General features: G+C 42.4%; 1 protein-coding gene across 2 annotated transcripts in view; it reads left to right on the top strand.

Moving 5' to 3' along the window:
* TMEM131 (transmembrane protein 131) overlaps positions 1-27092 on the top strand; it is a 218173-nt gene that overhangs the window by 58055 nt on the left and 133026 nt on the right. For both annotated transcript variants that reach the window (XM_075852597.1, XM_075852596.1), the window contains exons 3-4: positions 7813-7853; positions 25311-25379. In XM_075852597.1, the coding sequence (XP_075708712.1) occupies positions 7813-7853; positions 25311-25379 (110 nt within the window). The remainder of the gene's footprint in view (positions 1-7812; positions 7854-25310; positions 25380-27092) is intronic.

The following is a 27092-nucleotide window of genomic DNA, read 5'->3' as shown; positions in this document are numbered from 1 at the left end:
TAATTAACCCTATCATGTACCGCACACATTAACCTGTTAGCCCTTATTCACACGACAGGGTCTCCCAGCCGGGTAACGGCCGTTCATAAATCGGCCGTCACCCGGCTGCAGTAGGAACAATAGACCCCTAATGGGGCTATTCACACGACCGATTTTTTGATGGCCCGGGAAACCTGGCCGTCAAAAAATGGGACATGCCCTATTTTCAGCCGTTTACCCGGCTGCCCGACTCCCATAGAAGTCTATGGGGCCGGGTAATACACGGCCATCACCGGAATGTGTCCCGAGTGATGGCCGTGTATTCCGTCGCTCGCGCTCTCTGTCCTTCTCCTCCTCACAGTGCAGAGTGCATGTGAGGAGGAGGAGGGTCTTGTTTTGCTCCCGAGTTGGAATCCCCAATCCCCGGCTGGGGATTCCGCTACAGAAGAAGTGAGTGATTACACTGTCCATATATGGACACAGCGACGTCACTCACTTCCGAAGCGGAATCCCCGACTCTATGGCCGGGGATTCCGCTACAGAAGTGCGTGACTACACTGTCCATATATATTGACACAGCGACGTCACTCACTTCTGAAGCGGAATCGCCGACCCTGGCGCCGGGGATTCCGCTACAGAGGAAGTGAGTGTCCAAACTGTCCATATATGGACATTTAAGTCAGTAACTTCTCTTGGAAGGGGGGATGGGTGCAACCGACAGGGGGCTGGGTGGCATTGCCTGCCGGGGGCTGGGTGGCATTGCCTGCCGGGGGCTGGGTGGCATTGCCTGCCGGGGGCTGGGTGGCATTGCCTGCCGGGGGCTGGGTGGCATTGCCTGCCGGGGGCTGGGTGGCATTGCCTGCCGGGGGCTGGGTGGCATTGCCTGCCGGGGGCTGGGTGGCATTGCCTGCCGGGGGCTGGGTGGCATTGCCTGCCGGGGGCTGGGTGGCATTGCCTGCCGGGGGCTGGGTGGCATTGCCTGCCGGGGGCTGGGTGGCATTGCCTGCCGGGGGCTGGGTGGCATTGCCTGCCGGGGGCTGGGTGGCATTGCCTGCCGGGGGCTGGGTGGCATTATCTACAGAGGGCTGTGTGTGGCAACAAATTTAAATGAAATTCATACGATTTTAAAACGGACAGGGAAAAAAGGATGCAAAACGGGTCAAAATCGGCCGTTAAAAACGGCAACACGGCCTGGATCGGAATCTAACGGATGCAAACCGGCCGGGAAAATCGTCCAAAAACGGTTAAATTCATCACACCATGCGCCTCACATCAGAAACTGGAAGAACTTTTTTTTTTTTATTATTACTGTTCGCAAAGTATCGAATTGGTATCGAAATCGCAATACTAGACGTAGTATTGGTATCGAAGTCCAAATTCTGGTATTGTGACAGCCCTAGTATGGTTTTCGTGGCTCTTTCTGCAGGGGGGGGGGGTGTTGGATTTACAAGTCCAAGAGCTTGAGATGCTCTGGCAAGGGACTCCATAGTTAAGCCCTGAAATCCCTGTCCGTATATGAACAGTGACGTCAAGTGCTTCCCCGGGCTCAGTGCTTAACTGGTTCCCGACCGCTGGCTGTATTTTTACAGCCAGTGGTCAGGGTCCTTAAAACCCGAGCCATAGACTTTTTACGGCTCGGGTTTTAACTTGCTGCCCGAGCGATCGGTGACTGCCGGGGACCCTGAGGAGAGGATAGAAGCAGCTTTCGCTGCTTCTGTCTTCTCCGATCTCTTTTTACACAGCGCTCAATGAAGGCTGTGTATAGGAATAGAGACAGCAGCAGCGGCGCTGTCTCTATTCCTCCCGGTGATCATGTGACTGGTCACATGATCGCTGGGTGCCGTTTGTGACAGACTGCTGCTGGGTCTTACAAGACCCAGCACAGCCCAGTTAGTGACAATCGCCACTATGAGAGGGCTGATTTCCTTGTAACTGGTGCTGCTGTGCAGCTCCAGTTACAGTGGAAAAACATGGTGTAAAATAAAGAAAAAATATATATAAAGTTCTCCAAAGGTCTTTTTTGACCTTTGAGGGACAGACCATAGTAATAAAAAAAATAGTAAAGTCAAGTGCAAAAAAAAATGAAATAATAAACACACATAAAATACCCACCCCCAAAAAAAACGCCCCCCCCCCCCAATCATTGTAACACTAGCGCTGACCCAATTACCCTAATATAGACATGTAATATATTAAAATTTACGGTAAACAATAACGATCACAAATAAAAGGTCTATTTTAGGGTAAAACTATGTTATTACCCAAAAAAAATAACAAATGTAAAAAAGCTTATTTTGTTTACTATTCTTTTCAAACTTTATGAATAAAAATTCTAAAATAGCAAAAAAGGTGTGTATAAAAAAAGAAACCTCCATTGTCTACGGAAAAAACGTCGCAAAAATCACGTCGTTAGCCCAACAAATAAACAAGTTATAGCCATTTAACTAACACGTGCTAAAAATGGCTAAACGGTGTCTGGTCCTGAAGGTGCAAAATAGCCCGGTCCTGAACTGGTTAAAGTATCGCTGTGCCCGGGGAGTCCTCATGGCCAGGATCCATTTTTAATGGCTCGGGGATTGATTCCTGAAAAACGGCAGTTTAAAAACGAATCCATTGAGCAGCAATACAATTGGTTGATTTAGGCTGTATTCACACAACCGTGAAAATAAAAAACGGCCGTTAAAATCAGGTCAACTGTCAGTTTTTCATTGCCATCTTCAAATTTTTATCCACCTTCTGGCCGTCTGACTGTTTTTAACGGCTATATGCCATCCGTTTTCATGGTTGACGAACAGTAAATAGATGAAAAATTTGAAGTCTCACTGATGCAAAACGGCCATGAAAAAAACAGATCAACGGTCAGTTTAACCCGTTAGTGACCGCCAATACGCCTTTTAACGGCGGCCACTAACGGGCTTTATTCTGATGCATACGCCTTTTCACGGTGCTGCATCAGGATAAAGTAAACAGAGCAGGGAGTGTCAAATCTCCCTGCTCTCAGCTGCTAGAGGCAGCTGAGGGCTGGGAGCGTCCCTGCTCTGCCGGGTGAGATCGATATTAGTATCGATCTCACCCGTTTAACCCTTCAGATGCGGTGCGCAATAGCGAGCACCGCATCTGAGTGGTTTTGGAGAGAGGGAGGGAGCTCCCTCTCTCTCCCACCGACACCCGGCGATACGATCGCCAAGTGTCTGTGTCTCTAATGGCAGCCGGGGACCTAATAAAGGCCCCCAGGTCTGCCTGGAGCGAATGCCTGCTAGATCATGCCGGAGGCATGACCTAGCAGATGACTGGCCGTTTTAAACGGACAGGCAGTAATACACTGCAATACAAAAGTATTGCAGTGTATTATAATAGCGATCGGAGAATCGCATATTAAAGTCCCCTAGTGGGACTAGTAAAAAAGTTTAATAAAGTTAATTTAAAAAAAAAATGAATAACCCAGCTTTTCCCCTTCACACAATGCTTTACTATTAAAAAAACAAAATAAAGTAAAAAAGTTACCACATATTTGGTATCGCCGCGTCCGTAACGACCCCCGACTATAAATGTATTACATTATTTAACACGCACGGTGAACGCCGTAAAAAATGTAATAAACTATGGAAAAATTGCTGTTTTCTGTGAATCCTGACTTTAAAAAAAATGTGATAAAAAGTCGCATCTACTCAAAAATGGTACCAATAAAAACGAAGTCTTCACGCAAAAAAAAAGCCCTCATACAACTGCATCGGCGAAAAAATAAAAACGTTACAGCTCTTCAAATATGGAGACACAAAAACAAATAATTTTGAAAAAAAAGCGTTTTTACTGTGTAAAAGTAAAATATACAAAAACTATACAAATTTGGTATCGTTGCAATCGTAACAACCCGCTGAATAAAGTTATTGTGTTATTTATACCACACGGTAAACGCCGTTGATTTAAGACGCGAAAAAGAGTGGCGAAATTTCAGGTTTTTTTTCTATTCCCCCCCCCCCAAAAAAAAAGTTAATAAAAGTTAATCAATAAATGTCCCCCAAAATGGTGCTATTAAAAAGTACAACTTGTTCCGCAAATAACAAGACCATATACAGCTATGTCGACGCAAAAATAAAAAGGTTATAGCTCTTGGAATGCGACGATGGAAAAACGTAAAAAATGGCTTGGCCATTAAGGTCTAAAATAGGCTGGTCATTAAGGGGTTAATGCCCGTTTTTTTTAAATTGTGTGAATGTAGCCAAATTTACTGTTTGATTGTGAATGGTTACAAGCATGTTATTGAACTAGTAAGACCAGATCAGTACAGAGTTTTTAGTTTAATGCAATTTCTGTACTCTTTTCTGCACGCTGTATTGATTCAGCTTTTTATATTTTGGGGGGGAAAAAAAAGTATCTTTTTTTTATTTACAATAACGTCAATACATTATCCATTTACTGAATGGGGAGACCATTTATTACGGCTTCGTTCACATCTTCATCAGGGCTCCGTTTAGACGGTCCGTCGGAGCGGTCCGTCGGGGGAACGGAAACCGCATGTTTCCGTTTGCATCACCATTGATTTCAATGGTGACGGATCAGATGTAAATGGTTTCCGTTTCTCCGTTGTGCAAGGGTTCCATCGTTTTAACGGAAGCCATGCTGTAATCGACTGCGTTTTTCATTCCATCAATAAGACGGAACCCTTGCATAGCGGAGATAAACAGAAACCGTTTGCATCGGATCCGTCCAATTGAAATCAAATGTGATGCAAACTGAATGCTATGGTTTCCTGAAGGAAAGCTCAGACAGAACGCCTGAACAGAGCACTGACGCAAATATGAACGAAGCCTTAGTAAGACGCATTACAAAATTCAATGGCAGTCCTGTCGAAAGTTGTCCCCACAAGTATATTTGAATAGATAACTAAATGAAACCCCCCTCTTGTAAAACCGAAAGAGGAAGAAGAAAAAAAAAACAGTTCAGAAGGCCAGTCAGCAGATTTATTGCCTAAGGCTGGGTTCACACGACCATGTTACGTCCGTAATGTAGGGAACGTATTTCGGCTGGAAGACCCGGACCGAACACAGTGCAGGGAGCCGGGCTCCTAGCATAGTGATGTACGATGCTAGGAGTCCCTGCCTCTGCGTGGAACTACTGTCCCGTACTGTAATCATGATTACAGTACGGGACAGTTGTCCTGCAGCGAGGCAGGGATTCCTAGCATCGTACATCACTATGATGCTAGGAGCCCGGCTCCCTGCACTGTGTTCGGTCCGGGTCTTCCAGCCGAAATACGTTCCGTACATTACGGACGTAACATGGTCGTGTGAACCCAGCCTTATACTTTTATTTATGGAAAGCAACAATAACCAGGGTTTCCAGCAGTCCAAAAAAATAATAAATGTTTTATTTCTTTTTGTGTTGAAATATACTTTTCTTTTACAATTTTTCTTTTTAACCCATTATCAACATCCGGCATAAAGCTACTTTGGATGTTCGCTACTCCAAGGTGACTTAAGCTTAGGAGCTCAGCCTGCGCCATAAGCAGCAGGTGCTGGCTATTTTAAACAGCTGACACCCGCCTGCAACGGCCGGGATCAGAGAGAACTCCAATCCAAGCTGTAACACCTCAGATGCTGCGGCCAATATATGGGAAATTAATAAAAATATTAGCAAGTACCAATGTTAACCGCTTCCCGAAATTTGTCGTAAGCATACGTAACGGAAAGCTAGTGCTTCCCGCATTTTGTCGTTTGTTACAGCTGACACCCTGCTGTAATAACGGGGACCGAAGTTCGCTCTGATTCCCGCCATTAACCCCTTTAAATGACACGGTCAAAAGCGACTTCTGCATTTCAGACGTTTGTAGCCAATCGGCACTCCAGCGAAGAGATCGAACATTGGCCTCTTGGGCTGCCGACTACAGAAGCCTCCTAGGCCCCTTCGGAGGCGGGACCTAACAGCCTTCCCGCAGCGATGGGAAGATGGCGCTGGCTCAAGCAGAGCCCGCGTAATCAGCGGCTGGTGTCAGCTGTGTGGTACAGCTGACACCCTACTGTAATGGCAGGGACCAGAGCTAGCACCAGCCCATGCCTATTTAATCCCTTCGATGCAGCTATCAAAAGCGATCGCTGCATCTTAATGGTTTGTAGCAAAATCAGCACCCCTGCGGTGTGATCTCAGGGATGCCGACGGCTGCTATGGGAACATGAGGCCTAACAATGGCCGTCTGGTCTGCTAATTACGAAAGCCGATTAGTCCCCCACCCGGAGGCGGAGCCTAATCTGCTTTCTGTTAGTGAACGACAGTCTAATAGGTACTGCAATGTATTAGAACAGAAATTAGACAGTTGGACCTTCAAGTTCCCTAGTGGGACTAAAAAAAAAAGTGGAAAAGATAGTAGTTAAAAAAAAAAAAGTTTCAAGTAATAAAATAAAACAATCACCCTCTTTTCCTTTATCAAGTCCTTTATTATTGAAAATAAATAAATAACCATACATATTTGGTGTCGCACTTCTGTAACGGCCTGAACTATAACTTAAGCCTTGTTGAGTCATATAAAAATATAAGGATGTTTAAAAAAACAATGCCAACACAAAATTGTTACTAACATTTTCCATGTCTATTTTCTGTGGTATAACTGCCTGTCTTACAAGCAGATACGTTTAAATTTAGAAAAATGCTTATTTGTGCAAACTTTCCCTAAATTTTGGTGTTTCACAAACGCTGGATGTATTGACCAAATTATTCATCTCCCATAAAGTACAATGTGTCACGAGAAAACAATCTTATTACCACATAGAGCCCCTTTTTACAAATCTGACATGTGTCACTCTGTCAGAAATGTGGCTGCTACAGGAAGGGGTTGAGCTAATTTTTTTTCAGGAATGAAATACATATCTTTCTGTATCAACTTTTTGTGAAATTATCTGAAATTGAATACCCCATGCATCAATGTACAGGCTCCTCTCTAGCGCGGAAGCCATTCGTCTCCATTGTTTACATGGGCAGGAGCACATCTGGAGTTTTAAAACTAGAGTTGCATGTAGAATAAAGATTAATTTGTAAGTTAATTCATATTTTGCGCGCTTTTAGTAATTTTTTGTACAAATGGCCAACCCTTTTAACACTTATGAGCTTATCCTTATTCAGAAAATCAAGACCGTTAGAAAGGAATAAATAGGAAATATTCATTTACTATGAAGGTGTACACTGAAGGATTGTGGATTCGTACATTAACACTTTAAGGACTTTGTTGCTTGCTGTATGTTCTTTAGTCCTCATTCACGCAGCCAGGGCCGGCTTTACATTGGATGGTACCTCTTTTGAAGTCCCCCAATATAGTGTACTGCTATACAGTGTACTAATAACCATACAGCACCATACAGTATGGTGCCAAAATAACTGTGACATACATTAGCCATAATACACTTCCATACAGTTGTCTAAACAACAATGCTATAAAGTGCCAGCACAGCCATAGAGTCAAAAAATACCACCAAACTGGCCAAGTAATGTAATAAACGCTCAATAAAATTATTATTGTGGTGGTCACAAGCCTCCGGTGCCTTGCACACAGCAGTAAAATTACGGCACTGAATGTTTTTTTTTTTTTACATTTCTATGTTCCAAGTGTTACCGTGTGGCTGTAAAATCTAGCGAGGTGTAGTATTGTAACCATCTCTGGCTGCTATTGAAGTTGTTGTCATTTCCCTGTTATGTTATGACCCCTATTGCTATAAATAAATGGTAACAAAGAATAGTCTGCAAATGTGCCTGGTACTGGGATTATCTGTGTAGGAGCAATCTATTATAAAGTCGCTGGTAATGTTAAATCGTGATACTGATCGAACTGCCTCTGTTTATTTTCAGACAGAAACAACGATTGGCCTCAGTTCATATCAGCAGAACAGGTGAGTTGTTTGCTGGATGCTGCTGTCCCTCGGTGCTGCAATTCCTGGAATGGTTTTGCTTAAACACAAATGTAGGGAAGAGCCTGTGGTGGCATTACACTACTGTCAGGGCTATTGATTTTATTGCTGCTTCCATCGTGGTACCTCAAGTTTAAAGAGGCTCTGTCACCAGATTTTGCAACCCCTATCTGCTATTGCAGCAGATAGGCGCTGCAATGTAGATAAAAGTAACGTTTTTATTTTTAAAAAACGAGCATTTTTGGCCAAGTTATGACCATTTTTGTATTTATGCAAATGAGGCTTGCAAAAGTCCAACTGGGCGTGTTGAAAAGTAAAAGTACAACTGGGCGTGTATTATGTGCGTACATCGGGGCGTGTTTACTACTTTTACTAGCTGGGCGTTCTGACGAGAAGTATCATCCACTTCTCTTCAGAACGCCCAGCTTCTGGCAGTGCAGACACACAGCGTGTTCTCGAGAGATCACGCTGTGACGTCACTCACTTCCTGCCCCAGGTCCTGCATCGTGTCGGACGAGCGAGGACACATCGGCACCAGAGGCTACAGTTGATTCTGCAGCAGCATCAGCGTTTGCAGGTAAGTCGATGTAGCTACTTACCTGCAAACGCTGATGCTGCTGCAGAATCAACTGTAGCCTCTGGTGCCGATGTGGCCGACACGATGCAGGACCTGGGGCAGGAAGTGAGTGACGTCACAGTGTGATCTCTCGAGAACACGCTGTGTGTCTGCACTGCCAGAAGCTGGGTGTTAACGAACAGAAGTGGATGATGCTGATTCGTCAGCATCATACATTCCCATTCCTAACGCCCAGCTAGTAAAAGAATTAAAAACGCCCCGATGTACGCACATAATACACGCCCAGTTGTACTTTTACTTTAAACACGCCCAGTTGTACTTTAGAAAGCCTCATTTGCATAAATACTAAAATGGTCATAACTTCCCCAAAAATGCTAGTTTAAAAAAAAAATAAAAACGTTACTGTAATCTACATTGCAGCGCTGATCTACTGCAATAGGAGATAGGGGTTGTAAAATCTGGTGACAGAGCCTCTTTAACAATGTTAATGGCAGAGAATCCGTAGTGAAACTTAAATTTTCATCTAAAACTTATCACCGTGTTGAATATCTTTACACCGCTAAAGTAAATATAAGATTGTATGAGCTATTTTGAATGACTAGCATCCTGTGAAACCGTGCTGCAGACTGATCGGAAACAAAATTCACATTTGGAAGCCGCTTTCTGTACCAGAAACTTCAGTGTATACTATTGAAATGCTGTGGCTTTATTTCCCTTTTTATAATAATAATTTTTACTTTTAGGGTCAGTTCACACAGTTCTTTGGCGCTGATTTTGACGTGGAAACCACATCGGAATCGGCGCCAAAAACGTACGAAACCCCCCACCCATTGATTTTAAAGGGAAGCAAAGGCATTTTTTTTCCCCCCGGCGGCTTTGGGCTGCTAGTGGGGAAAAAAACAGCATGTCCTTTCTTGTCGCGGTTTCTGCCTCTGAACTCCCATTGAAATAAATGAGGCAGAAAAAAAACCCACGGCGCTAGTTTCTGAGCGTTTTTCACTGCGCTTTTTCCCCGCAGTCCTTGCATTAGCTTGAATGGCCGCAGTGGAAAAACGCTGTAAAAAAACATGCAGGCAGTTCAAACTCTGCCTCACAATTCCTGAAGGAATTCTGTGAACGAGGCCTTCTAGTCTCATTTAGTTCTGTGCATAAGAAGAAATGCTTTTGTTTTCTCTAAGACCTTTGACAGATAGGCCTGTCTTAGCTTGGCCATACATGAATCTCACAGGATTGGCTGCTAATCTAAAGTTTATGGGGGTAGCCTGACTTCCGCCAAAGTCCACCTACTCGGATGGAAGGATCGGGCATATTGCAATCCTTTGTTACCCCAGGAGATCCGCCTCTGCTACAGATGTCAGACAACTGACAATCTCTCCTCCTAGTGAAATATAGACCTAAAGATGGCCAATCAATACGTGCATGTTTATGATGAAGTCTGGAAAGGCCTCTGTAAAAAGGTGTACATTATAGAAGTTGAATACTCACATAAATGTGTTGACTACCTGTACCTACTATATAAACGAGTCTAAAGCTTTGTTCGGCCCACAGCTATTCCTAGTTTTGGCCGAGCGTGCGTGTGTTCTCAATGGGGAGAGGAGAATAAGGCACTGCCAGACACATTTTGGCTGCAGCTTATCTCCTGTAAGATCAAAGGATCGGGCATGTTTATATCCAACGTCTGCCATTAAGGGAAAGGGGGGACCCCCTCATACACAATAGATGTCTGCGACTAAGCTGGTCATTTAAACAGGTTTACTAGAAGAGGTATTAGAAAAATTTGTTGCTACCTTGGCAACATATTCCCCACAATGGGGTGTTCAGGTATGATTGCTATGTACATACTTGTTTAGCAGTAACAGCTGATTGATGTAAATGTGTGCTTTTGTATGTTTACACGTTTAGCTGATTATTATGGAATGACAGCGTGAGTTGGATCTTACAGATACATGATAAAGACTGCATTTACCTCATCTACTGTGAATTAGTTTATCACAAGCACAAAAGCTGTCAAGTTTGTAACTAAGGCCAAGTTGTAACTGTAGCCTATATACAAATCCTATTGTTATGCAGAATGTTTCATCATGTACAGAAGTGCTGGAGAGCTCCTGCTAATGTTCAATGTTTTGTTTGAGTGACTGCTGCGACTAGTACTTCTCCTATAAATAGAGCCGGAGAGGTGTGTGAAGTGGCTTCTAACCATTGGCTGCACTCTACAAGGCAAGAAACGGAAGATGTGACAGCGCCCTTCTACGGGAGTGTCTGATTGCGGTGCATTCCTGCTGGGAGCGCGCCTCTAAATGACAGCAATGATGTATTATCTTTTCATGGGCTGTGTCTTGTACTTCTTAAAAGATAATGTAGACCGTGCTCATCCAGAATCATTAGGCAAATGCAAAAAATAAATAAAAAGTATGTATGTTAGTTTTAGAAGCATTAAAGAGCATTACAAGCGTTTCCATAGTGTGATATCAGAGTGCTGCTTCATATTGCACCGTGTATGTTCAGCTTGTGGTCCGTATAGGAGTGCCACAGTGTATAGTGAGCCGTTTTTCACGGCCGGAACACGGTCATGTGCAAGGGGTGTAAGAGCTGTAGACCCTGCCAGACATGATGAGATGTTGCTGGAGGTAGAAATACTTTATAATTCCTGCCCCTCAATCTATTATTCACCTGTTCTATACCTGGACAGTGCTACCTGAATGCCAGGGGTCACATGACTCCATTCAGTTATCCTATGGATGCATTACTGTGGACTATACCATTTACTTATTTTTTTTTAGACCGCGGCAACTACACTGGTATAAGGTATGCGAGCAGAATTTTGACTTCTTATTCTATGAATAAACATAAAAAATGGACCACTCCTTTAATTTTGTAATTTGACATTGAAGTTTAATATATATATATATATATATATATATATATATATATATATACACACATATACTATTTTTAGTAATGGAAAAGAGAAGTGATGATTTTGTCAGTAAAAGTTACAAAACATACAAGTTTACATACCGTTTCCTTTTTACAGTTCGTCTGTATTTACTCGGCACCTGGTGTCTGGTCTATGAAGTTTGGCGGGTCTTTTAAATGACTCATCCTTCGTGCTGTGGATTTAGTTTTACATACACATTTTTTTTTTTTCTGTTGGATTAATCAGAATTCAACAAGTCTTGGCATGCTCCATCTGATGCTGTATTAGATATACACCTTGCTGGAAGGATTACTTCAGTAGGCGAATACCACCTTAATATGGCGCTATGTGGAGGCAGCCATGCTGTTCCATTCAAATTTTACAGAATGACTCCTTGCAATCGCGAAACAAAAAAAAAAAAACTACTCGTGTAAACATACTCAAATACTTAGGGCTCTTGCACGTGAAAGTATGTGCCGCCCGAGTCCCGTGGAAATATAGGACCTGTTCTATCTTTCCACGGATTGGAGAGTCACACTGAAGTGATTGGGTCAGTGAAAACTATCGGGTGCCACTCGAATGCCGTGGAAAAACGGCCCGAGTGGCACTCGGTCGTGTTCGGGAGGGCTAAATCAAGTAATTGACACACACATTTCCATGGGAATAAACCTCATAAATAGTTACCAACTAAATTGTGACCTAGTGACAGGAGGCAAAAAGAGGACCGCTTACACTCCAAAGTGTTTTTTCTCTGCTTTATCATTGATTAATAACAAACTCCTATTCAGACTCTATTTCTATAGGTAAATTTCAAAATAATTTACAGTAAGGACAGTCTTTATTTTGACAAATTAAGATTTTTCTGTCTGCTATCTGAATAATTTTTAGGAAAGAATTTGTAGGAAGGTAGTTATTTCTTTTCTTCTGTGTTTTTTTATTTTATTTTTGAGCACATTCAATTGCACTTGGTATTGATTTTTATGTTTAACCCCTTAATGACCAGGCCTGAAAAGACCTTAATGAACAGCTCAATTTTTCAGTTTTTGCCTCTCTGCGTTTCAGCAGCCATAACGTTTTTATTTTTTCATTGACGTGGTTGGATGAGGCCTTGTTTTATGCGAGAGAAATATTTTATTTTTTTTTCTCCACAGTTTGGGGGTAAAAAAAAAATTTTTTACGTCGTGAATATAGGAAAAAGCGATTCTCGGAATAATTTTTTTTTCTTTTTTATCCCGTTCACGTTTCACACTAAATAACCCATTAGATTAATTCTTCAGGTTATTACGGTCGTGTAGATACCTAATATGCGTAGGTTTTTTGTTTTTATTTAGTGTAGGGGCAATAAAATGTATTTAATACAAAATAAAGACTCTTTTTGGGACTTTTTTTAATTTATTTATTTTTTATTTTTTTTAATCCCATCAAGGGATTACTTTATTTGTAACTTTATTTTTTACTTGCAATGTATTAGCATACTTCTGTATGCTAATACATTACACTGTCACTATGACACAGGCTGCTGATCGGGCAGCACATAGTGTGCCCGAACAGCAGGCACACGGAACAGACAGCCCTGGGGTCCTTTGTAGGTCCCCAGGGCTGACTGCAGAGGGATTCCCCATTGTTTGATCGCATCACTGGAATCCCGGTGATGCGATCAAAGAGGGGAATTCCCTTTGATCATGCCGCGGTCACGGACCGCGGTAATCAAAGGGTTAAACAGCTGGGGTCCGAATGTTTGCCGACCCCAGCTGTGTTCAGAAGGCTGCTCTAAGATCAGGAGCTGTTAGTAACAGCTCCTGCTTAGAGGATGAGCGCTGACACGAGTGCTCATCAGCTTAATCTACAGCGACGCCAAAAGACGTCTCTGTAGACTAAGCACCCGCACCGCCTGACGTCAAAAGACAGTGGGCAGTCGGGAAGGTGTTAAATTAGAGATCATTCATGGCAATATTTATGAGCTGCCAAAATTAATCTTAACTGTTGTAAGGATGTGTCAGTGTGTGGTAAAAATGAGATCCTTCATTTAGATATACAATGGTAACTGCTAGATTCTGAAGAATTATTAGGCCCCTTTCACACTGCGTTTTCCATGTACGTTTGTATGCTTTGTGAAAGCACCCGTCGCATAAGTTAGACGTACCTGTAGGCTCTCATTATTCTGTAGAAGACTGGAGTTTTTTTTGGCCTCCGTTGATCGTTGTATATCTAATATACATTTTTTAATGCTGCATAGAATAGCGCAGTAGACTACTTTTTTTTGAGCTGCCAGAACGATAGAAACTCCCCTAGTTTCACCGAGTTTAGACAACTAGACCCCTTAAGGTATTTAGGGGTGTAGTGAGTATTTTGACCCCACAATTTTTTGCTAAATTTAATGCAAAGCAGGTGAAAATAAATAAAATTCCACATTTTTCACAAATGTATCAATTTAAAGACAGATTTCTTTGTAAAGCGATCATGAGAATAAGGAAACACACCGCAAAATCTATCACCTTGTTTCTCCTGTGTTCAAAAATATCCCCATTGTGGCCCCGATCTGCTTACTAGACGTGTGGCTGGGCCAAAAAGAGAGGGAGCACCCTTTGGCCTTCAGGGCACAATTGAAAAAAATTCTAGGCCCCATATCATGCATTTAGGGGCATTTAGGGGCATTGAGCTGCTTGAACAAAATAAAAACAAAACAGAAATTACCTCATTTTAAAAACTACACCCCCTGAAGGTATTCATCTAGTGGTGTAGTGAGCATGCGGGCCAAAAAATTTTTTAAGGGAGGAAATAATGGGTATTCTTTCAGACACTATGGGTATAGGTTTTCTACATTCTTCTTACATTTCCACATGAAATTGGGGAGACGTGGTAAAAGGTTATTTTGTTAGAAATATTCCACATTAATAAATTTGCGCGGAATACGAAACAGAAGTGAAGCTTTGTATTCATAATGGATGCATGTCGCTATAGATGTTTGCCTGTACTTATGACTGTCTTGCTAAAGAAGCAGTTGTCCTTCATCTGTGCCGTTATGATGTCCTTGTGGACAGCAGTCTGTCCTAATATAAAATCAGTCCGGGGACTGGAGTGATGAGCAATATCTTCAAAAAATGGAGGAAAATTTATCCAACTATGTGGCAAACGCCAGTTTGTTCACAAGATAGAAGAACACCTGCAGGGCTGTCATGACCACCTTTTTTTTTTTTTACCCAGTGACTGGTTGTACAACGTCTCTTTAGCTCCATCAATCTCTATATGAGGGACTAACGTGCCAAGTGTCACGGTACACCATAACAGGCCCCTGCCCGGCAAGGTAGGAAAAGCTATGTGCACAAAACAACCAATTGGTTAAAGTATATATAAAGGGGCAGTGTCCAAAACCATCTATAGGAGTAGTAAAGGATCACTAATCCCCAAGATGTAAGTATTTCCAGAAGAGTTGTCGGGTGTACTATGTCCAGTAAAAACCCGAACAAAACTGTAACAAAGCCCATGGTCAATTGATAAGGAACAGCTTGATTATTAGAGATCTTCCTAAAAAAAAATCATGCCCCTATCACAGTACATAATTAGGAATGTAACCGCTGTATGTGGCAGGACATCGTCCTAAGAAAAAGGGAATACATCCTCAATTTAGGCCCTATTCACACGACAGGGATTCCTGGCCGTATGACGGCCATTTTTTGAACTGCCGTCACATGGCCACAGTAGGAACAATAGACCCCAAATGGGGCTATTCACACGGCCGATTTTTTAAATTTTTATTTTTTTTGATTGTCCGGTAAACAGGGCCATCAAAAAATGGAGCATGCCCTATTTTAAGCCGTTCGCACGGCTCCCATAGAAGTCTATGGGGCTGTGTAAAGCACGGCTGTCACTCGGATGTGATCAGAGTGACGGCCGTGCTTTCTGCCGCTCGTTCGCTCTCTCCTTCTCAAAGTGTGAAGTGCATGTGTAGGAGCGGAATCCCTAAATCCCCAGGTCACAGCGTTATCGAAGCTGTGGCCGGGGATTCCGCTCCAGGGACAAGTCCCTAACTTCACTGTCTGTATATTGACAGTCACGTTAGGGACTTCTCCTGGAGCAGTCCCCTACTCCTGAAGCGGATTCTCCGGCGCTGTGGCCGGTGTTTCCGCTCCATGAGAAGTACCTGACTTCACTGTCCATTAGGGATGCACGATGCATCGAAACTTCGATACTGTTTCGATACTTTGCATCCCCAAACGGTTCGATACCGTTAGTTCATGGATTTCGATACTTAGCTGTGCGGCATCACAGCTCACTATAGTAACACATGAATGTATGAGAGCAGGGCTGCATCTGTGCGATACATTCATTGACGCGCTCCTGATTCCTGATAAGTGCGTGGGGTCAGGATGATGCGATGCGGCCAGCGCTGCACTAATGAGCGGCGGCACTGAAGATAGAACATGGCGGGCGCACTACAAAACACCCCTATGTTCTTTCTTCAGTGCAGCGCCGGCCGCATCTCCTCATGCTGACCACGAACGCACTTCCTGTCAGGAGCGGGGCAATGACTGTATTACACAGCCGCAGCCCCGCTCTATTACCGCAGAGATCAGAGAAACCTCTCATCTCCGCCGTTTTTCCCGTGAATGCTGCTATCACACCGGACTGCAGCATTCAGAGGAAAATGAGAAGGCGGATGCCCCAGGGAATTCCTGTGACGTGATTGAGCGACATACCATATATGGGCAGACAGCCCAGGGTCCATTGAAGGACCCCAGGGCTGTCCTACCATATTTCCTGTTAGGGCATACTTAGTACACAGGCAGTTGTTAGGACATACCTATCAGTACATAGGCTAATGTACTGTAATATAGATATATGCCAGTACATTAAAGTTTAAAAAATAAAGTAATATTAAATTAAAAAAATACACACCCCTTTTTTACAATAAACCTGAAAATGAGTCTCAATACATAAAACATACACATATTCGGTATTGGTGCGGCCGTAATAACCTGCACAACCATTTTTTGCATCATTTATGATGTGTACGCTGTAAAAAAATAAAATAAACTGCTTTCTATGACTTATTGTGGGGCACGAGGTGTGATGAATTTAACCTACATGTGCCTCACATTAATAGTAATTAACCCCATCATGTACCTCACACATTAACCCATTATGACTGAGAAACATGATGGGGTTAATTACTGTTAATGTGAGGCACGTGGAGGTTAAATTCCTCACGATAAGTGGCAGCATGGGCCTAACATTAAGTTGTTTTTTTTTTTTAATTTCCTCTCACCAAACATTCATGGTGACAGGAGATAAAAAAAAAACAACTTGCGTTCACCGCTGAATGCATTGTAATGGCGATCGTCGGTATTCGTTAAACACCGGCAATCCCCGGTCACTGCTCCAAGCCCTCAGCTACCTCCGAAAATGTTGATAGTCAATTTCACGGCATAATTTCACTGAATTCTGCAAAATACCAGTGGGGTCAAAATGCTCACGATACCCCTCAATAAATTCCTTCAGGGGTATAGTTTCCCAAATGGGGTCACTTTTGGGGGGGTTTCCACTGATTTAGTCCCGCTGGGGCTTTGCAAATGTGACATTGAGCTGCAAACCGTTGCAGCAAAATTTCAGCTTTAAAAGCCAAATAATGCTCCTTCCCTTCTAAGCCCTGCCTTGGGTACGAACAGCAATTTATGTCCCCATATGGGGTATTGCCATTCTCAGGAGAAATTGCTTTACAAATATTTGGGTGCTTTTTCTCCTTTAGCCCTTGTGAAAATGAGAAAATCTAAGCTAAATCTATGTTTTATGGGGAAAAAAAATATAGATTTTCGTTGTCACGGCCTACTTCCAATTCTGCCCAAAAAATCTGTCAGGTCAAAATGCTCACTATACCCCTAGATAGATTCCATAAAGGGTGTAGTTTCCAAAATGGGGCCACTTTTGGTGGGTTTTCACTGTTTTTGTCCCGCAGGGGCTTTGCAAATGCGACATGGCACGGAAAACCATTCCAGCAAAATTTGAGCTCCAAAAGCCAAATAGTGCTCCTTACCGTCTGAGGGCTGCCGTGTGTTCAAACATAAGTTTATTACCACAAATGGGGTATTTCTGTAATCGGGAGAAATTGCTTTACAAACGTTGGGGTGTTTTTTTGTTTTTTTTTCTCCATTTCTTGTGAAAATAAAAACATTGCATGTTTGTTTTATTTGACAAAAATTTTTAGATTTTCATTTTTATGGCTTAATTCAAAGAAATTTAGCAAAAAAACTGGGGGATCAAAAAGCTCACTATACCCTTAGATTAATTTCTTGGGGGTGTAGTTTCCAAAATGATGTCTCTTTAAAGGAAGGGTGTCGCGAAATTTTTTTTATATCAATTTGCTTTTAGTGTTTTATTAAAACATTTTTTATTTATTTGTGTGTTTGTGTTTTACTTTTTTTTTATTTTTGAACTTTTTCTTCACTATGGGGGCTGCCATTTTTTTTTCATCTCTGTATGTGTCGTTTAACGACACATACAGACATAGAATACGGGACATACAGCCCCATAGTGAATGCGAACGGGACCCGTTCCATTCACTATGCTGTACGCCGTCTGTGTTGGAACGGCGCATGCGCCGCTCCCACACAGTCCAAATGGAAGGTCTTCGGCCGAGCGACGTCCGGCGCCATTTTCTTGTGGACCGGAAGCCGCGACCAGACAGTAAGATTACTACTTCCGGTCGCGGCTTCCGGACTTGTGTTTTACTTTGGTCAGCGTCATACACTGCTCTGTACAACGCCCACTTGGTCTAATCAGCATCATACACCTCTCTACATTCATTTACACTGCACTAGCGATCTAGTTATATCACTATGTGCAGCTTCATACACACACGATAACATTACTGCAGTGTCCTGATAATGAATATACATCACTACCAGCCTGGACTTCATGTGTACTCAGAATCCTGACACTTCTGAATCTTTTCTGTGAGATTCCAGCAACGCAAGCGTAATCTCGCGAGATTACGATGTAACCTGTCATTTCAAACGAGATTACGCTTGCCTTGCTGGAATCTCAGAGACACAACAGACATGTCAGGATTCTGAATAAACCTCACATCCAGGCTGGTAGTGATGTATATTCATTATCATGACACTGCAGTAATGTTAGCATTTGTGTATGTAGCTGCACATAACGATATAACTATATCGCTAGTGCAGTGTAAATGAATGGAGAGAAGTGCATGATGCTGATTGGTCAGCGTCATACACTCCTCTGTACAACGCCCACTTGGTCTAAACTAAAACACACCCACTTGGGCATTAAGAAACTCATTAGCATAAAGCTAAAAATCGCTCAAAGTGGTTTAAAATCGTTTTTCTAAATAAAAAGCATTACTGTCACCTACATTATAGCGCAGATCTTCTTATATAGGAGATAGGGCACTTATAATGTGGTGACAGAGCCTCTTTAGATTTAGAATTTTTTTTCCAAGTTTTCTCAATTTTGGTGTTTATCACAATTAAATATTGAACTTCTCGATCAAATTTTTTTCACGAACATAAACTACAATATGTCACGAGAAAATCTCTGAATTGCTTGGATAAGTAAAAGCATTCCAAAGATATTATCACAGTATGTCAGATTTGAAAAAATAGGCTGTGTCCGCAAGACCAAAACTAGCTGTCTCCATGGGGTTAATCTGGTATCGCTCACTTGAGACCTGTTTTTCAAGATTCACGTTAGATGAATAGATTATCAGAATGTTTTTGATAAACTATAGCTTTTTAGAATTGAAATGGTTACAGTCGTTTATCTTAGCCTTAGGCCTCATGCACACGACCGTAGCCATGTGTGCGGCCGTGATTTTCGGGTCAGCCGGCCACGGAGTGTCAGCCGTGAGCCGCCCGCAAATTGCGGGCTGTGCAAATGGCCGCGGCCGTTATTTTCAGTGAGCCCGAACCGCAGAACAAGGCCGTAATAAGGCTTGCCCATTCTTTCTGCGGTCCAGGCTCCGGGGGCCATGCATGGACCGTGGAAACAACGGTCGTGGGCATGGCCCCATAGGAATGAATGGGGCCGCAATTCTCCCGTTCGTGTGCATGGGGGGTTTTGTCTAGGGCACAAGAAGTAGGGGACTGAAGGAAGGGAGTTGGGCTGCAGGAGCAGACTACACAGGGTTTGTTTATCGGTAGGATATATTTAAATCTAACTATAACCGCATCGCAAAACCGTAGCAATTTGCAGTGTGTTTTGGTTTGGCTGCATGTTCTTTTGGTTACGCAGTACACTACAGCATGCGACCCAGCCTAACACAACATGCATTATATCTCGTTATTAGAACTATGAGCAGCTCACTTGCTATTTACATGTCGCTCAAAGCTCCGCGAACAAAGCCAAACTTCAAAACTGTCCGATGAACGGCAGCTTGGGATCCAACACACCCTATGTGCTGTGTACAAAGGCATATAAACCCCCTCCCCAAAATGCTAGCACCCACAAGACCGCACACCAACAACCCCTATTGAGGTTAGTTGTCGTCCCCCCTGCAAAGTTAGTCTTCCCATGACCCCCAGCAAGACCCCATGTTACCTGCCCGCAATACTAATCCACCCCCACAGTAGCATATCCCCCCTCCCCCCACCAAGGCTAATTCCGATTTATACATCCCTCTCTTTGTAAAGTTAGTCCTCCTTTATCTTAAAAAGAACACATTACCCCCCTTCTGGTAGTAAGCTATTCTATCCATTAAAATAAAGCCTGACGGTCCCAATATATAACAGAGGTAAAGCGGTTGTGTTTTTTTTTTAGATTCTTGTGTAGCAGTTTTAAAGAGGCTTATATTGCGTAGTATTTTTAATATTCACTCTCTGCTGTACGATCATAATTTAGAGGCCATTTTTTTTATTTTGTATTTGAGTTGCTTTCCTAATCCAGTTGCTGTTGTAAACAGACAGCGTTGTATGACATGCAGGCACAGGTGTGGACCCTTCAGGCCTCCTACCTGGCTGGTGTACAATCATCATATGATCATTACCTAATGTAATATGGAAACCTAATCCTGTTCTCTGCTCTACTGCCCTTGTGCAAACATGCTGCTTGTATAGATTCCAAGAAAGTTACGCATATGTAGTTTACAAGGAGACTTTGTTGACTTAGGGTCATAATCATAAGACGTTTACAGTTATTTTCTTATGTACACAGTCACACTAGCTTCGGGAGTGTGAACGTTGGGAAATGCATGTTCTGATCCCCACCTAAACTGATTAATAATGCAGGCTGAGATGGGGAAATGGCATAGACGGGTGCCAAACTTTTTTCCTATTCTCCGCTGTCAATCCAATCTCTGTCATTTGAGGCAGGCTGTTTGCTAGAGATATACTCTCTACCAGTTCAGTTTTCCTAGCTTTTTTTTTCATGCGGCAGAGAAATGTACTGCGGAAAAAATGCTAGTAAAATGATTTCTGAACGGTATCTGACGTAATGGGAGATTTACTGCACAAGCCTTCAGCTTCTTATTAAAACAACCCTTCTCCACATGCCCTATTAGTTCATATGGACGGCATAGAATAGTTTCTTTGGCGCTTGACTCCCCCTCTAGCAGACACGGGCCAAATTACATGGTTGCCCATTCATCAACTTCAGGTTGCAGGGGTTTCAAAGTCAAACAAACTAATTTTCTGGTTGTTGAGAAGTTGTCTGGAATTCTTCTGTCCCGGTTGTAGTCAGACATTTTGTCACTAGACAAATTTGTTGCAGAAAAGCTGCGGATCCACAGCAAAAATAGCAAGTAGCAAAAAAAAAACATATTTCCTGCTAAAACAATAAAAAGTCCATACTCTCCTCTCCCTGGTGATGGCGTAGCGACAGCTGCTTGTAACCCCGGCTGTACTCCTCCATGCTGCTGGGGTCCTGGGATGACGTTTCATCTCCTGTGACTGCTGCAGACATGGTGTGGGGTGCAAGGATGTGCCGCTATGGCAAATCCTGGGAGGTAAGTATGAACTTTTTTTCCCCAGTCTGCTCTGCTTTCTGCCAAATCTGGTTGAAAATCGACACCAAATTCAATGCAGACTTTCACCCAGAATTCTGTGCAGATTCTAGGTCGGATACGCTTTTCCGCAGCGTATCAGTCCTGTGTGAACATACCCTTTTTCTCTCGAACCATTGTCTTCGGTCTCTCCATAAAATAGGGATACAAGATCAAACAACATTGACCGAATGTCTAAGAAGTGAATTCTTATAAGAAACATCAGTGTAAAGCAGATAAAGGATTTTGACTTCTTAAAAAAAAAAAAAAAAAAAAAAATTCCCGGATCCCAGACCATATCTAAATGTTTTCTCTCTTTTTTTTTTATGACTGGACTGCTTCTTTCTTTGTAAAATCTAAGAGAAACCAATCCTTCCCTCCACGGTTCGTTCACTGTATACTTTAGAGGGAGGTTCAGTTTTCTGTTTCTGATAATCCAGTTGCTAGGTCTTGGAGCTCTGATAAGTGTGATGCCTCAGCAGTTGGAAAGTATGTTCTATGACCAGCCTGAAATAATGAATATACAGCATTGTCACAGCCAAACACTGCATTCATTAACACTTTTACGAGCCTTTCGCTACTCCTTACAAGAGGAACCAGGCTGAAATGTAAAGGCTGTTAGTTTGATTTCCCATAATCATCAACTTCTGAGCTGTCCAAATGTATTCCACTCCAAGCTGATCTTCATTGTGTGGCATTCATGAGACCAGTAAAAGAGAATTTAGTGCTGAGACCACAGCATTGCACGCTGAGCTTTCTGTGAAACAAAATAGCTGAAGCTACTACAAACATAAGGGTATTGTTCAGACGTTGCGGTGAGGTAAAAATAGCCACATGTGTTTAACCGCAAACACCTTGAAAAACTCATCAAATCTCAGTAACCGCACAATTCGGTTTTTGGATGCATTTTTATTCGGTTTTAACCGCACCTCAACATCTGAATACACCCTAAGGCCGAATTCAGACGAACGTGGGGAAACGCAAAAGTGAAAAACAGCAGTTTTTCCCGTCCGTTTCCCCCCGTGCGGGTCCCATTTTTATGGATCCCCATAGACTTGAGTCTATGGGTATCCGTAAAAACAGAACAAAATGTTCTATTTTTCAATGGACCCTTTCACACGGTCCGTTGAAACAATGGCCCCATTGAAATACATGCGAGGACCGTTGTTTTAACTGGCATCCATATTTCCTTCAATCCTGACCTGTGTACCAGTCCCTGCCGATGAAAAGCATCTCCATGTCAGGATGCCGCTACCACCATGCTTCACTGTGGGAATTGTGTTCTTGGGGTGATGGGAAGTGTTGGGTTTGCCCCACACATAGCGTTTCCCCTGATGGCCAAAATATCTAATTTTAGTGTCATCTGACCAAAGAACCTTCTTACATGTATTTGGGGAGTCTCACATGCTTTTTGCGCGCTCAAAATGTGTTTTCTTATGTTTTTCTCTATTCAATGGCTTTTTTTCTGGCCACTCTTCCAAAACGCCTCACTTCACTATGAGTGTATAGTTTTATGGTGGTTCTATGGACAGATATTTCCATCTCAGCTGTGGATCTTTGGAGCTTCTTTAGTGTTATTATCGGTGTCTTTGTTGAACCTCCTTGCCCGGTCTGTGAGTTTTAGTGGGCGGCCTTGTCTGGTCCGTTCTGTTGTGATGTGATTTAATAGTGCTGCGTGGGCCTTTCAACGTTTGGGATATGCTTTTTTTTATTATTATAACCCAACCCTGATCTATTCACCTTCACAACCTTGTCTCTGACCTGTCTGGAGAGCTCCTTGATCTTGAGGTTACTTGCTTAGTGGTGTTGTAGACTCAGTGGCCATAGAGAACAGGTGTAATTATACGGACGTCATGTGACCCTTTCATTGTACACTGGGAGACGTTATTCTACTAATTATGTCACTTCCGAAGTTAATGGTTTTGACACGACCTTTTTTAGTGCTTTTATAGCAAAGGGGAGAATACATATACACTCCGAACGTCTCAGTTTTTTTTGTTTTTTTTCCCAATCCGCTTTAACGATTTGAACTATTTTGTCAGGTCTGTTACATAAAATCAAGTTTAAAATCTATCTTCATTCCAGGGTGTAAGGCAACAATACAGGAAAAACACCAAGGGGGTAAATACTTTCGCAAGGCACTGTATATAACACACACATCCACACCCTAAGAGTAGAGGAGGGAAGCAGCTGCCAAGCTTTGGAACTCTTTTCTTCCCAGCGCTGATGCACCCCCTGATTGAATGTGGCATATTGCTTATTGGAGGACAAGGAGGGGAAAAGGGCCCAGATGATGGTAACCTCCAATCTCTGCTCACATGCCACATGTCCGCTGCGCACAGAGCTTGGCTCCTGCGATTAGTTACAGCACAACCTGCCACTACGGGGTGGGGGAGGAGCCAGCGTTTCTTCATTTGGAGGAACGCAAGTTATCCATGCTGGGTACAAGGAGGCTGTGCTTCGAGTTGAAGAAAGGGAAGCTTTGCTAGGGACCGAGAAATATAGGGAAGTCATTCTGGTGACTGTCAAGCAGATGGAGTCATCCTGGAGCCCGACATGAAGAAGGGTGTTTTTTGGGGACGGAAAAGGGCAGAGAGCAGGACAGTACTGCCCAGATGCATAGAATTGATGAAAAATGTCATAATACTGGACTGTATGCGATGTGCACACTGGTTCATCCATTAAATGATTTTGGGGTATTTGTGTACTGTGCATAATTCTTGACTGCATCAAACTTTCACTACCATTTTGTCTACATTTTTTCTTACAGAGGACCACCCCCATAAAATACTGTTTTTCTGTGGAATTTTGGGTGATCGTCTCAGAGGTTTCACTGTAAACATTTTCAATACTAGTTTCTTAGAATGATGGTGATTCTGATCAATTGTATCTGTATTTAGTCATGGTTGATGGTATCTTATGTCAATAAACTACTTGGAAGTGTAGCTGTACGTCTCGGTTCACACTGTTTTTAGCATGCATTTTTTTTATTTTTTATATTGGTTGATGAACTCCCATTGAGACACTTGAAAAAAACACGTGTTCAATAAAAACGCAGCTGAAACAGTATGTATCCGTTGACCGTGGGACATTCTCTTACGACGGTTTTGTGAAACACAGACTGCACACGGGCTTCCGCGTGCAGTCCGTTGTTTCAACGGACCAAATGAATGAAATGTCCGAGACTGTTTTGTCAAAAACAGACGGGTAGGACCTGTCCTATTTTTGTCGGAACGGCCACACGGTTCCGTTAACACAACGGAAGTGTTCATGGCCCCATAGAAATGAATGTGTCAGCGTGCTATCCGTTAAAGTATATCACACTGAACAAAAGTGAAGTGGGCATGAGGCGTAAGACCGTTTCCTGAACGTAGAGGACTACACAATATAATTGTAGAGTGTACGCATTACTGCCTTTGGCTGTACAGTCATGGTGACACCAATAATGTATCGGTCCCCATGTTGGTATTTTTGGGGCTATTATTACATTCTGGTTATGTCGTAATTGCTTTACAATATTATTCCTGTATTTACTATGTAACATTTTTAAACAGTCTCAAGTATTGACTATGTCCATAGTTAGTTCATCCAGTTAGTTGTGCCCTTGTATGACCAGCCTCCCTTAGACATATAAATATTTGTATGTTTAATGTCTTAGTAGTATGTGTCAGAAGAACGGCGCATGGACACAATGATACGATACAAAAGTGACCTGAAGCCAGCGCCGCATGGTTTCTATACACAGGGTTACCAAGCGGTTTGGTTCAGTAGCTGCAGCATTTCTTCTGCTCTAACCAAACTAGTTTGTCAAGTTCCCCCTTCTTGAGCACTAGTGTAGTCCTTTGGGCATTTCATTGTGAGAGGAACTTGCTAATACACCCGTCTTCTCTCTGCTGACAACATGGGCTTTCCATTGTGCCTATTATTACAGGCTTTTCTCTTTCTCCACAGCGTGTCCTTACACAGAGGGAATTGTAGGCCAATACGGTTTGAACCGCCAATGTTGGACTTCCATGAACAGTAAGTACATGTGCCTGCTTGGTTTGCTTGTCCCTGTGTCTGTACTGTATCTGACAGGTCTCGCTAATTCTAAGGGTATGTGCACACGCTTTACCAAAAACGGCTGAAAATGCGGAGTTGTTTTCAAGGGAAAACGGCTCCTGATTTTCAGAAGTTTTTTAAGCCACTTGCGTTTTTCGCTGCATTTTTTACACCTGTTTTTGGAGCTGTTTTTCTATAGTCCATAAACTGCTCCAAAAACGTCTCAAGAAGTGACATGCACTTCTTCGTGGCTGTTTTTTTTTTACGCGACTGTGTTTTTTCCCGTTGGAACAGAGCGCTGTTTTTCCCACTGAAATCCATGGGCAAATGTTTGGAGGCGTTCTGTTTCTGATTTTTTTCCGTGCGTTTTTTCGGCCGTTTACGGCCCGAAAAATGACCGTAAATAAGCCGTATGAACATACCCTTAGGGATTAAATCTCAACCATATAGTTGGTATTATTTTGACAAAAATTATTATGGCTATTTGTGTCCTAAGCTGCTTTCTTCTTCCACGTAAATACTGGTACGATATTACATCATTAGTTGTGGTTTTATGGTGACTTATGAAATTTGTTTTGCATATTACAGATGTTTGTCTATTTTTTACACTGAGTTGCATTAGGTGCATTTTATGTGCCAAAATACACATTAAAAAAAAATCTGTCTAAAGCTTCCCATTGACTTAAATAAGAAAAGGCGCCTTTTAGTGCATATAGCAGGTTTTTGATTTTTTTTACACGTGTGAGTCAATTAAACGTCATGTAAAAAAATATATAAAAAAATTCTTGGCTCATTTAACGCCTTGCATATAAAAGTGTCGAACGCATCAAAATACATAATATTTTATAAAAGTGCATGTTTTATGTGTATTACAACAAATACTTGTGGGTGGTCTTTCATTTGCCTGATAACGCTAAAAGAACATGGCAAAGCCATGAGCAGCACTTTAAAAACAGATGACCAGGACACATGGCGGCTCTGAAAGCTGCCCCTCCCCCGCCTTCCCAGCTGATATGTTTTCTGCAGCACTAGTGCTTATATCAGTTATCAGCACGGACATGTCTGTAATGCTGCATGCCTTATTGCATCCTATGTGGACTGCGTATACACAACCGCGTTCTTCAGTTGGTTTACTGTTACTTGACATGAAGATGGTGTCATCCTATATGGGGGCCTATTTTAATTTGCCTTGCATGTTGATACGGGTACAGTTTTGTATTTATTTTTGCGTAAGGAGGTGGAATCCAATGTGTTTGTTAGTATAGGAGCATTCCCTTGTGTATCGTTCGAGTATTTGATCTTATTTTTATGAGCGCACGGCAGAACATGTATGCATTATACTTCCTTTTGCCTTTGATGCATTGATGTTGGATAACGAAAGTATTGTCCATTTAGTAATGCGTTCTATTTAGGGATGTCACGATACCAGAATTTGGACTTCGATACCGATACTTTGTGTAGTATTGCGATTTCGATACCAAAACGATACTTTACCAACCGTAACAAAAAAAATATATAAAAAAAAGTTCTTCCATTTCTGATGTGAGGCACGAGGTGTGATGAATTTTGAATGTGCCTCACATTAATAGTAATTAACCCCATCATGTTTCTCAGTCATAATGGGTTCATGTGTAAGGTACATGATGGGGTTAGTTACTATTCATGTGAGGCACATGGAGGTTAAATTCATCA

Source organism: Rhinoderma darwinii, chromosome 2, assembly GCF_050947455.1.
Source record: "Rhinoderma darwinii isolate aRhiDar2 chromosome 2, aRhiDar2.hap1, whole genome shotgun sequence".
Taxonomy (NCBI): Eukaryota; Metazoa; Chordata; class Amphibia; order Anura; family Rhinodermatidae; genus Rhinoderma; species Rhinoderma darwinii.
Note: the sequence above shows the minus strand (reverse complement) of the source record. Positions and strands in the feature narration are given on the sequence as shown.